Source organism: Littorina saxatilis, linkage group LG2, assembly GCF_037325665.1.
Source record: "Littorina saxatilis isolate snail1 linkage group LG2, US_GU_Lsax_2.0, whole genome shotgun sequence".
Classification (NCBI taxonomy): Eukaryota; Metazoa; Mollusca; class Gastropoda; order Littorinimorpha; family Littorinidae; genus Littorina; species Littorina saxatilis.
Window position 1 is genome coordinate 102784247 of NC_090246.1, and position 13652 is coordinate 102797898.

Below are 13652 nucleotides of genomic sequence, written 5' to 3' on the forward strand. Positions count from 1 at the left end.
AGGGGTATTAAAGCAGAAACGTGAGGGGGAGGGTGGGGGGGTCGGAGAGAAAACATCTTGAAAACCACACAAACTGGTCATCAGAGAATAAACACATCTTAAAAGCACATCGTAAAATGATTCCTAAACTCAAGTTCAGTTCAGTTCTCCACTACTCACCAAACACATACACACGCACGCAAGCACACACACAATGAAGTTGACCAGAATACCTGTGGGAAGAACTACACCAGGGGGGTCCACTATGTCCGCTTCCTCCTCCTCCTCCTCCTCCTTGCCATTGAGATGCGGGGAATTGGCACTGGAATTGTTGGGCGTGTCACATGCGTCCTGGTTGTCAGCACGCATGTCCACATCTGCATCTGGCGGCAGAACCCCCACCCCCTCGCCCCCATTTTCAGTCTTAACCCCAGGGCATGGAGGAGGTTCAGGCGCCTCTACATTGTGCTTCTCTTTGTCCTCTTCTGCCTTGACCACTTCTATCACTTCTGCTGCATGAGTTGCTGTCGTGGTGGAATTCCGGCGACTGCCTTTCATGGCTTCGTTGATCTTGTCCACACTTTCATGGATGGATGCTAAGGTGGTCTCAAACAGTTCACAAAGCTGTACAATCTTTGCAACGTCTGCTGACTCTGTGGCACCAGCAGATGAGTCCTTGTTCTGCTGTGCGTCAGTGGCAGAGGAGTCTTTCTTCTCTTCTAAATCAACGGAGGAAGAATGCCTGCAACTGTCTATATCAACAGCAGAAGAATCCCGCACAATATTGTCAGCATCCATACCTGCCTCCGTATCACAATGATGCAGCTTGACGGGCTCAAGGTCTCCAACAGGAGGAGCAGAAGTGGCAGCGTCTTTGTACACGGTGTCCTTCTTCTCGTCCACATTGGCGGCAGCAAGTCTGGAAGATATATCTCTCTCTACATCCAGTACACCCGGGGCGATGCCGTTCTCGACGGGAGCGCTTGCACAATCCCCAGAGACCAGGTCCACAGAAGAACCTACATCATCCACACATGTCCCCACGTCCTCAGTCTTGATCTTTTTGCTGGGACTTCCAAAAGCGGCCGCTGCAACACCGGGGCTGCCCAGCCTGACTTGATCCACTGTGGCGTTACTGAGGTCTTGGGTGGAGGTCCCCGTCTCTGTCTTGACCACGTGACTCTTGCTCCTGTCCAGCAGTCCCTTGTTGTTGCTCTCAAAGACGTGCTCCAGGTGCTGCTTGATCTTGTTAGAGCGCTCCTTCTTCATGTCGAACTTAATGGAGGCCACCAGGTTGAGGACGGGCGGGGCGCTGAAGAAGCCCGTCTTGAGGATCTTGTCCAGCTTGCGACACGAGCGGTACATCTTCAGCACCTTCTTCAGACACTCCATCAGTGTGCTGTCCATGGGGGTTGGCTTCTGCACAGTGTCTGGCGAGGCCACCGACAAGGTCATGTAGAAGTCGTTCAGCACGCCAAAGAAGTTCTGGACCTTGGACATGAGGTTCTTGATCTCGTTGCGCCGCTTCTCGTTCATGTTCTTCAAGGAGTCCCATTCTTCCTCTTCACTGAATAACAGATCAAAGACAACGGATTTACATACACTCTTTGTAGTTTTTACATAATGACTTCTGTTCATATTGTACATTACATCTTTTTTGTGTGAATACTCTGACTTAAATTGAAAAATTTCAATAGTAAATTTTCATTTGATTAATATACTTACCCAATGCTCATAAATGCATTGACTTCAATCTCACATGCTAGATGTCAAAAAACTACTCAAATTACCTGCCCTTGCAAGGGTGGTAACCAAGCTAAAAACAGACGCCATAGCCGTTGCTATGCCCTGTCCCACCTGGTTACCCATAACCCACCGCGCACCACGTGAGCGCCGGCATCCGGAATAATCATTCGAGACTTCTCAAAAACCCTTAGGAAATTAAGTAGCGGGGATGGATGGGAGGGTATTAACTATGAGAATTCGGTAAGTATATTAATCAAATGAAAATTTACTATTGAAATTTTCCATTAAATTACATATTCTTACCCAATTCTCATAAATGCAGATTGCTCCTAAAGGCGGAGGGAACTTACTTATGTCCCTGAGAGAACCTGTCCTGCAGAAACTAACGAGGGCAAGGCAATGGCCCCATCAAGTTAAGAGCAGGAGATGTCCAGGAGGTAAAAAATTAATGAACACATCATCAGACCACCAAAGAGCTGTTGGCAAAACTTCGCATAGGCAACAGGAACACCACCAGCAAGAGAAAAAACCCAGGCTCTGGACTCCTGAACATCTGTAAAGGAACAGAGGGAGGACTGAACCCCCCCCCCCCCCCCCCTCCCCCTGTGTTCAAAAAGCCACCACTCATAGGACTGTCCTATGAAAGTAGCAACACCTCTTGTGAGAGTCAATTAAGAGAAGCCTCTTTCACCTACAGTGTAAAGAGCTAAGAACATGAGCTTTTAGCTCTTAGTTCCAAATGACTGAGCGCAAATCAAACAAGAGGCGAAGCCTTCAAGGCTCCCGTAAGAAATTGACAAACAGTAACACAAACTCAATCACTCCGTCACACATACACACACACAGTAAGCATAGGTGACACGGTGCAAGAGTGGGAGACGCTAGATCTAGATCTGTCTGTCTGTAGCCTACTTACGGGGACACGACTGCCAGATCGACACTGCGCTTTCGACAGCGCTTCCTCGCGCAGACACTGAAAACACGCTGTGCAGATCAACCTGTAGGAAATCTCCTTTGGTATCTTCTTTATTTTTCTGGAGCCGCTACGAAACTGAACAATGTGAAATAGTCTTCCCCGAATCGGCGAATGCAGCTCGGTTACAACTGAAAAGTGAATCTATACCACAATCCTTCACGCGATCTGACCTAACCTTGACCCCTGACCTGGTCTACATACCACACACAACACAAACCATTCACCTGTTTTTACCCCCCCAAAACCCCCCACCACCCATTTTTTTTGGATACACACTTTAACTACATACGTGCCGACGAAATTTTGATCATTGCTTCAATACTTTGAAGCTGTTGCTTGGATAATAACCCGGTAAAATTAGTATTTCGGTGTTCAGTCAAATGTTAAAGTTTCTATCACACACGCACGCACAGACAGACAAAAGTTAGCATCGCATAGGCTACACTTACGTGAGCCAAAAAGGATTTTAAAACTCTAACCAGACAGTTAGAAAATCCAAATCGCCCGGAGCGAGAATCCTCCTGAGAGGAGGGAATAAAACACCAGAGGAGATTGACCAGGTTTCTGATTCAAGGAAATCTGGCCGAAAAACCGTGAAAAAACTGAACTAAAAGCTCCAAGGCTACATCCTCCGGTAAACCCCCAAAACGCATGTGCCTCACTGCCCTTCGGGGCTGAGGCCCAGAGTAAGAAGAACAAAGTCCTATGCGTTAAACAAGGGGATGCCTCTAAACCTCTTAAAACAAGGTCCTTTGATCATGCCCGCAAGAGCGCCATGAATGTCACGATTAGGTGACATGGATCAAGTGTCACTCGGTGGGGTGCCTTCTCTTGGTCAAATTATGATAGAAAGCGCCTGTGCTTCTGTCAACGGTGGTGGGTTTTGCCGACAGCGCACAACGAACACGGATATTTTTGTGGTGCACGGATTTCACGGGGGTGATTTCTGCTGTCGAAGCAGAACTCAGCTATAGCTGAACTTGATATGTGACAAGGTTAGTCACGTGTTTTCGTCAAGGTTGTCTGTCTGAGACATGATAACTGGACACTTGACAATCAGCGGCAAGAGGAGAAGGGTCGATGTCTGCGTCCTTAGAGTATGATGGTTTTCATCACGACTAGATATTTCACTTCTATCTACGTGCCGGTCTGCTAGCACAGTTAGGGCTCTAAAGGAACTTCAACGAGATACCACCTTTTCGCTGTTACATGTTTGCTGAGGACGAGTCGTCAATTTCTCTTCGCCGTGCCGGGATGGTCTTCACCGCATAAAGTATTCGGCAAGAGGTTGGATGGTGTGTCACTGTTGACGAACAGAGGCCATTCCAGGGAGGAAGCGGTTTTTGCTTCCATGAGAGTGCTACATTCATAGGCTTTTTGAGGTAATAAATCATTATTTAACGCTGTTGACGAGTCTGTGTTTGTGGAATGAAATACTCTCTGTTGTTCTTTCCAGGTTAGCGCATAATTTGCTCTTTGTGACGCTAAAATACTAATCTGTATATGGTTTTTGCAGATATGGAGAGAAGGAAGGAAAATAGCTGATTTGTTGTTGTAAAAAGTCCGTTTGTGCAGGCCCACGTGCTCGATGAAATATGTCAGGGTGACATGTTTAAAGGTGGAGGTTGTTGGGTAGCTTGACATGTTTAGTGTACCGAGGCTTTTTGTTGCAGCCTTTCTGTCTTCATTTTTCACCGGCTACTGATGCGGGCTGTTATCTGCGGGACGCTACGGGGAGTGATGTAACCAGCTAACCGGCTAACCAGCAAACCGGCTAACCAGCGACTGGGTGCGGCGCCTGATGTCTCCACAGTTCCCTGCTTCGTCACCACGCTAACCAGCACTTCATTCGACTTAGCAGTTGTGGAGACTAAAGACAAATTACAGGCCGTCCACTCAGTGGCAGCAGAAAAGCTAAGTTGCACCATGTCTTAAGCACCCTGTTTACCACCGTTGTCATCTTTTATATTTGTGATTATATTCGAGTGGTGACAACGTGGGGTGTGTGACCCCTGCATTAACTAGCACTTTTGACAGACAGCTATATTTTCCTAGCTTTACACGGGATCAGCGTGTTACTATAATTTTCTATATTCTAACTGGCATTTTGTCAGTGACCGTGTTATTTACGTTTTGAACGTAAAAGAACATTTTGGGAGTGAAGTCTCGAGGGAGGTGGCGAGTTATTACATAAACAGGCGTCTGAAACTTATACTTTTGTTGTTTCCATTAAATTGTATGACTGCGAGAGTGGATCGTGGTGTGGTTAGTTAGAAGTAACTAACCGTTTCATAATCACCTTAAGTGATATATTGAAACGTGACAATGAACATCAGAAGAGAGGCCTATTTGTTCCAAAGTAGCTGAGATAGCCGAGACACCGGAACCTCCAAGAAGAGGCCAAGCTGCCCAGAGCCAAAAAGAAACAGAGGTGATTAACCACCTGGCTTGAGAGAGGGGCGCTAAGGAGTTGCACCCCCGCTCTATACGCCAATTGGCCAAGGAGGCCAATGAGGGGCATACACTGATAAAGTGGAGGACCTATGTGCTTCATGCACCAAGACCAGAGTCAAAACCCACGATCTGTAACACAAACAGCACAACCTCCAGCCCTGTATGCAGATGGCCCAACCCGTGTGCAAGCCCTGAGAGGTCCTGCTGAGCGAGTCGGCCAGATTATAGAGCCGGCCGGGGAGATATTCCCCTGAGAAATTGATTTAGTGTGAAAGAAACCAAATCAGAATCTCGTAAACTCTGTCTGACAGGGAGTGAGAACTTGCTCCTCCCTGCTAGTTCACATAGGAAGCAAAAGAAGTGTTGTCCGTATGCAACCGGACATGCCTGTATATAGCCAAAGAGAAAGGCTAGTAGACTGAGAGCTACTGCTCCTAACTCCAGGCAATTGAGATGCCCAAGGAGTTGAGTCTACATCCACAGCCTCAAAACTGTAATTGCCAATGTAGGCTCCCATCCAGACAGAGATGCATCCATGAAGCGGTCTAAGTCCGGTGGGGAACAAAGCTAGGGAAAACGCCCTGAGCGATCCAATTGGATTCCAGCCACCTACTCGCGTGGAGGAACCCACCCTGGAGGAGGATCCTCTTGTCTCAGACCTGTGAGGACGAGTCCCAAAGAGACTTGAGGAAAGACTAGAGGGCCAGCATAGCCACCGATTCCGTCTGACCGAAGATCAAGGCTAAGGACCTCGCCGAGGTCTGCTCTCGTGCCAGTCTGGCAGTGATAAGAGCCTGAAGCCTCTCTATTCTCTCCTGTGAAGGACGAACCTTCCAAGAGACAGTGTCGAACGGCATGCCCAGGTAAAAAACCTGGGATGGGGACAGCTCGGATTTTGCCTGGTTCACTGAGAACGCCAGGCAAAAAGCCTGGTTCAACACCATCTGAAAGTGCAGCTGGCAAGCTGATTGACTCTGATAAAAGATCAACCCGTCCCCGAGGTCGTCCAGAGACGAATAGCTCTCCAGAAACGGAGCCACTTCCTGTCTGCAGGAACGCATCAAGGAAGGCTCGTGTGAGAGCACAGAGGAAAATCTCAGCCAAAGCTGATACCTCTAGCCCATGCCGTCCCACCTCCTCCAGAGAGGGAGGAGACACTGAACGAAACCCCACTTTGTGACCTGGAGCGCATCAATGCGCTGCTACTTGTCCATGAAGGAAGGGCAAGACTGAGGCTTCTGAGTAGGCTTTAACAAAACCCCGAAAAAAGCCTGACCCTTGCTTCCTGTAACTGGTGTGAAATCAAACCCCTTGTAAAAGAAGGAGATCACACCTGGTGAAGACAGTGTGGGCATAGATCATCACTGACGAACTCATCTGTTCGGTGATGACCCTAGCCAGAGCTGCCAGCTCTAAACCAAAAAGCAGACCTGTTTACCCCCATAAGTGTTTTGGAGTAATGCTCAGCCCCAAAAATAGTAATCCTGGCACAAAAATAGTAATCATCCAGCATTCGTCGCCAATTACAACGCACATGACAACTGTGTCTGCGAAACGCAATCATGCACATATATCCATCATTCACAAACAAAACACATCAGTCAGTTTTTGTGGTCATCATAATTTCAAAGAAGATCACATCAAAAGCACATGCATCACTGATTCTTTTTCTTTTGCTCGTAGTAGGCCTTTTTCAGAGTGTCAAGCGCTTCTCTACTGTACTTGCGCTTGCCGAATGAGTGAGGGCGAGACTTCACCACTAGAATAAGGCTCTCCAGCGTCTCATCAGACAGATCTCTGGTCAGTCCTGTGCTTTTTCACCCCATTTTGCCATTGAAAAAAAACAATGCCAAACATGTGAATTGATAAAAAATAAAAAATAAAATATTTTTTTTATTTTTTTTTTTTAACATTTTTTTTATTTATGAAAATCGTAGTCTTGACACGGATAGCGGAATGGCGTATTTTTTCCAGAAAATCGTAATAAATTACGCCAAAATCGTAAGGGTAAACAGGTCTGAAAAAGAGTCCAGGGAGGATAAGATGGCTCGTATGAGAGCACAGAGGAGAGTCTCAGCAAAAGCAGATAACTCTAGACCATGCCGTCCCACCTCTTCCAGAGAGGAGAGGGAGGAGTAACATCACGAAACCCCACGTTCCCTGAGGTCTATTTGTGAAGCCAGGAGACTAGTTCTGGCGGAGCGGAAAAACTAGCCCCTGGCAACGAGAATGTCTGAATCAGATCCTGAGACTTGACATTCCAACCTATCTTCTTCCGCACTAAAAGTGAGAACGAAGCAGCCTGAAACCCAGAAGCCAGCCACTGGCTAGCAGAAGGAGGAGCAGGACCATGCGCATGAAGCAGCGGGAAAGGTGTAGGCTGAAGACCACTACCCTGAGGTGCGGGTCAAGCCAAGAGCTGCGACATGTGGTAGGCAATCACCGGAGACTCGGCAAATCAAAACGATTGCCAGTAAGCCCGCGTAAACCCAAAGTCATCCGCGGAAGAGGGAGGAAGAGAGACACCCTGCTCTGAATACGCCACCCCATCCGGGAAAAAGTAAGCTGCCACAGCAGCCGATTTTTGCATAGCAAGCCTACAAGCAGTAGGCAGCGCTACACACTCTCCCTCCTCAACCGAGGAGTCCGAATCCCGACCAGCAGTTGTGTCAAAACACAAAAGGAGGGGAGACAGGGGAGGTAGCCGCACTAAAACTCCTGCCGATAACACCGCCAAGAGTGAGAGTGAAAAGCGTGATCAGTCTCTGCCTGCCAACCCAAACCGCACACCTGACGTGAGGAGGGAGAGGGGTTGGTAGTTGGCATAACCCTAGACACAACCGTCGAACGCAGAAGAAGAAGGTAGTTGGCATAGCACCCTGTCGAGAAGGAGGGAGAGTGGGGGTACGAGACAAAGCCAAGCCCGGCCAGCCGTACCCCACCCGCTGTGCGAGAGAAGCATCCCAGTGCTGAGAACCAGTCTGCCTGGTTTGAGCCACGCCGCGCCCCGAGTGGGGAGGGGGGTGGTTCGACACAGCCGTAACCCCTGGAGGGGGGAAAGGCTGAATGAGAGACACAACCGTAAATGGCCGTCCCCCACTCGTCCACCTGCTGACGTCCTGTAGCCCCACCGCTCTCCCACCCCGAGGAGGGGGTGACGTATGCTGGCTGAGGACAATCAAAGAATGGGTGACTGGAGAGTTAAGAGCAAGTTCTGTCTCCGCCTGCCACCGCCACCGCTCACCTACCCCAAGGGGGTAGAGGGGTAGGCAGCCGGCACAGCACCCTGCAGAGAACAAAGGAGAGCAAAGCTCATTGTTCCCCGACCGCTGTGCGAGAGACTGGCCCCAGCCGCCAACACCGGTCTGACCAGTTTGAACCAACCTGCGACAACGAGTGCGGGCAGCTAACACAGCCCCCTGCCCCAAATGGGGCAGAGGGCGAGTATGTAACGTAGCCTGGAAAGGCCGTACGTGGCACCCCCGCTGTGCTGACTGTCTTGAGCCCCGCCGCGCCCCAGATGGGGAGGGGGGTGGCTCGTCACAGCAGTAAACCCCTGGAGGGGGGAGAGACGGGGTGAGAGACGCAAATCGTAAACGGCCGACCCCCACTCATCCACCTGCTGACGTCCAGTAGCCCCACCGCCTACCCACCCCGGGGGGGGGGGGGGGGGCGGTTTCCGGGCAAGGACAATAGAGGCATAGACTGAGAAGACAGTCCAACAGCGCCCACCCGATCCCGCCCAGAGGGCGGGAAAGGGTGGGCGGCCGTCACAGCCCCCACCTGATCCTGCGCTGAGGGCGGGAAAGGGTGGGCCACTGACACAGCCCCCTGCCCCCATTGAGGCAGAGTGGGAACCAGCCCAGGCTGTGACTTACCGTGCCCCCCCCCCCCCCCACTCCCCCTTCCAAACGGTAAGGGGGCTGCATGCCCGACTCAGCTGTGCTAAAAGCAAGGAGAGCGGGCAGAGACAGGCGGGGGAGCAGGCCCCCTCTCCCAACAGAGAGAGTGCTCGTGAACAACCCAGTACTACCTGAGGCAGAAAGGGTTGAACCGAACTGGCCAATTGCACCAGACCACGGTGCGAAGCAGGAACACCCCCCCCCCCCCCCCCCCCCCCCCCCCCCCGAATTCCAACACACTGAGAAATACCGGAGGTAATCAGAGTGGTCAGAGGTAGGTAGGGAGCAGGCCTCCCCTCCCGAAAGGAGAGGGTGCTCGCGAACAACCCAGAGCCACCAGAAGCAAAAAAGCGCTGAACCGAACTGGCTATTTGCACCAGACCACGATGCAAAGCTGCAAAGGAGTACGCCGCCACAGTGGGCGGGCCGATTGTGCCTGAAACAGCTGAGAAATAAACACATATTTCATCGTTAAGTCCCCCGAAAATGGAAGACACTGACTGGTTCTCTTTGAGAGGAGAGCAAGGCTGGGAAGAAAAAACAAAACCTTATTGGCACGAACAGCTACTCCAAAAGCAGTACTACTCGAAGGGTCGACGACCCGCACAGAGGTTTCTAAAAAGGGCTAACAGCCTTATTCACTTCCTGCCTAGCCCTAAGTTACTGCTTGCTATCGGCCATCTTGAAATGGCTGAAATCGTAGTCCACCAGAAAAGTAAATTTCTGAAGCGGCTGTAAACAAGCAGCTAACAAACAACAATTCAATTCAATAAAAAAAAGGGCAGGTCTCACCAAAAGAAAGGCGAACAGGTAAAGGCCCCCCCCAAGCCCATAACGTCACAAAGACAAGGGCTAGGGAAAGCCAAGTGAGCAGACGAATTCCGCACGTCTGATGTGTGTCGTCGAAAGTCGAGAAAGATTATTCCGGATGCCGGCGCTCACGTGGTGCGCGGTGGGTTATGGGTAACCAGGTGGGACAGGGCATAGCAACGGCTATGGCGTCTGTTTTTAGCTTGGTTACCACCCTTGCAAGGGCAGATAATTTGAGTAGTTTTTCGACATCTAGCATGTGAGATTGAAGTCAATGCCTTTATGAGAATTGGGTAAGAATATGTAATTTAATTCCATATTAATGCACCCTTTATCATTCCAGCCTGAGGATATATAAACTGTCATTCACAATTTCCTGTCATTGCAAGACAAAACAACAATGAAATATACTGCAACTCAAAGACTTTCTCAACAGATCCCAGTCAAACAAATGGTTCCTTCAACTTGAATCATTTCTACAATGTTCAGACCAGCAAGTGGAGTCCAGCGTTTGTCATGAAACATCATCGGACATTTTCTTCCTACCTCTGAGTGCCATCACCGCCCCCGTCCACCTTCCAACCGTCCTCCTCCTCTTCCTCCGTTTCCCAGCTTGCATCAGTTTCACTGTCTTCTTCGCTGGACGTTGAATCTTCTGACTCCCAGTCCGAGTTACTGTAATCACTCAGCTGTAAGGATATACAGTACAATCATTCAGCTGTAAGGATATACAGTACAATCATTCAGCTGTAAGGATATACAGTACAATCATTCAGCTGTAAGGATATACAGTACAATCATTCAGGTGGGGTTCTTAACCATGAATCTCTTGTCTCTTATGCAAGATGCTAATTGTAAATGAAAACGTTTTACATTTCTTTTCCATGCTGGGTTGCTTCTTTACCAAAGTGGTAGAGAGCACAAGCTGTGCAGCTCTTGCATACTTTCCCATCCAGATCAACATGCAGTCACTAACACAAATACATGGGTGCAACATTTTCTCTACATTGAAAAGAAACCATTGCAATCTGTAGTATCCGACTTGAACTACTTGTCACAAACAAGCAAAGCATTGCTCCATAGAAGGTTAACTTACATCCCAGACAATGTAGAGATCTTGTGGGTAAGAGGAGGTGAAGGTTAACTTACATCCCAGACAATGTAGAGATCTTGTGGGTAAGAGGAGGTGAAGGTTAACTTACATCCCAGACAATGTAGAGATCTTGAGGGTAAGAGGAGGTGAAGGTTAACTTACATCCCAGACAATGTAGAGATCTTGTGGGTAAGAGGAGGTGAAGGTTAACTTACATCCCAGACGATGTAGAGATCTTGAGGGTAAGAGGAGGTGAAGGTTTCGTCGCTCCAGTGTACAAAGACGGTTCCTGTGGGATCGGTGCGGATCACCTGTCCCACAGCCTGCAGCGTCTGAATGGTGTCCTGCAACGTGGCATTGCAACATGTGTAGAGAGAACTCACAAGTACACAGGGCAGAGATAAACACTGAGTACTAAATGCTACACAGACTGCAGGGTGAGATTGTTTAACATTATTCAGTAACACACACCATTTATACAGCAAGGAAAGAGTGAACGATGAACCTAACACAACCATGTATACAGCAAGGAAAGAGTGAACGATGAACCTAACACAACCATTTATACAGCAAGGAAAGAGTGAACGGTGAACCTAACACAACCATTTATACAGCAAGGAAAGAGTGAACGATGAACCTTACACAACCATGTATACAGCAAGGAAAGAGTGAACGGTGAACCTTACACAACCATTTATACAGCAAGGAAAGAGTGAACGATGAACCTTACCCAACCATGTATACAGCAAGGAAAGAGTGAACGATGAACCTTACACAACCATGTATACAGCAAGGAAAGAGTGAACGATGAACCTTACACAACCATTTATACAGCAAGGAAAGAGTGAACGATGAACCTTACACAACCATTTATACAGCAAGGAAAGAGTGAACGATGAACCTTACCCAACCATGTATACAGCAAGGAAAGAGTGAACGATGAACCTTACACAACCATGTATACAGCAAGGAAAGAGTGAACGATGAACCTTACACAACCATTTATACAGCAAGGAAAGAGTGAACGATGAACCTTACACAACCATTTATACAGCAAGGAAAGAGTGAACGATGAACCTTACCCAACCATTTATACAGCAAGGAAAGAGTGAACGATGAACCTTACACAACCATGTATACAGCAAGGAAAGAGTGAACGATGAACCTTACACAACCATGTATACAGCAAGGAAAGAGTGAACGATGAACCTTACACAACCATTTATACAGCAAGGAAAGAGTGAACGATGAACCTTACACAACCATTTATACAGCAAGGAAAGAGTGAACGATGAACCTTACACAACCATGTATACAGCAAGGAAAGAGTGAACGATGAACCTTACACAACCATTTATACAGCAAGGAAAGAGTGAACGATGAACCTTACACAACCATGTATACAGCAAGGAAAGAGTGAACGATGAACCTTACACAACCATGTATACAGCAAGGAAAGAGTGAACGATGAACCTTACACAACCATGTATACAGCAAGGAAAGAGTGAACGATGAACCTTACACAACCATGTATACAGCAAGGAAAGAGTGAACGATGAACCTTACCCAACCATGTATACAGCAAGGAAAGAGTGAACGGTGAACCTTACACAACCATGTATACAGCAAGGAAAGAGTGAACGGTGAACCTTACACAACCATTTATACAGCAAGGAAAGAGTGAACGGTGAACCTTACACAACCATGTATACAGCAAGGAAAGAGTGAACGGTGAACCTTACACAACCATGTATACAGCAAGGAAAGAGTGAACGATGAACCTTACACAACCATGTATACAGCAAGGAAAGAGTGAACGATGAACCTTACACAACCATGTATACAGCAAGGAAAGAGTGAACGATGAACCTTACCCAACCATGTAAAGGCGGTCCTTAATTGAGTAAGAAGTCAACTTCGCGAAGTTTCTTTACCGACAACTCAGTGCTAAAGCTCCGTGCAGCCAGCTTGGTGTAATCTTTACCGACAACTCAGTGCTAAAGCTCCGTGCGGCCAGCTTGGTGTAATCTTTACCGACAACTCAGTGCTAAAGCTCCGTGCGGCCAGCTTGGTGTAATCTTTACCGACAACTCAGTGCTAAAGCTCCGTGCGGCCAGCTTGGTGTAATCTTTACCGACAACTCAGTGCTAAAGCTCCGTGCGGCCAGCTTGGTGTAATCTTTACCGACAACTCAGTGCTAAAGCTCCGTGCGGCCAGCTTGGTGTAATCTTTACCAAAAACTCAGTGCTAAAGCCCCGTGCGGCCAGCTTCACAAAGCATACTTCGCCTAGTCGACTTAGCCCAGTTAAGGACAGACCTAAAACAAACTTGTCTCTTGTTATTTAAATACAAATACTCCACAGTGTTGGAGGGTTTAGAAGGAGGGTAAGGAGAAGGAGATTGCGTAGAAGTACAGTCGAATCTGCCCTAGTGACCTCCTCTTGATAACAACCCCCCCCCCCCCCCCCCGCACTTCAAGGGATCTGCTACATTTTTCCTCCAAACGATTCACCTTTCTAAAGCAAGCACCTTTGTGAAATGACCCCGTTTGATGGGTCCCTTGGGTGGTCAATCTAGGCAGGTCAGCATGTGCCACACAAATGTATGGCAGCCAAGTGTTTACCTCAAATCTAGGCAGGACAGCATGTGCCACACAAATGTATGGCAGCCAAGTGTTTACCTCAAATCTAGA

The 13652-nt window shown here is 48.3% G+C and overlaps 1 protein-coding gene across 1 annotated transcript in view; it reads right to left on the reverse strand.

Moving 5' to 3' along the window:
• The window catches only part of LOC138960388 ((E3-independent) E2 ubiquitin-conjugating enzyme-like), a 41110-nt gene that overhangs the window by 11235 nt on the left and 16223 nt on the right, over positions 1-13652 (reverse strand). Inside the window, exons 12-14 of the mRNA XM_070332288.1 lie at positions 11176-11304; positions 10414-10556; positions 213-1546 (exon numbers count right to left, since the gene is read on the reverse strand). Coding sequence (XP_070188389.1) covers positions 213-1546; positions 10414-10556; positions 11176-11304 — 1606 coding nt within the window. The remainder of the gene's footprint in view (positions 1-212; positions 1547-10413; positions 10557-11175; positions 11305-13652) is intronic.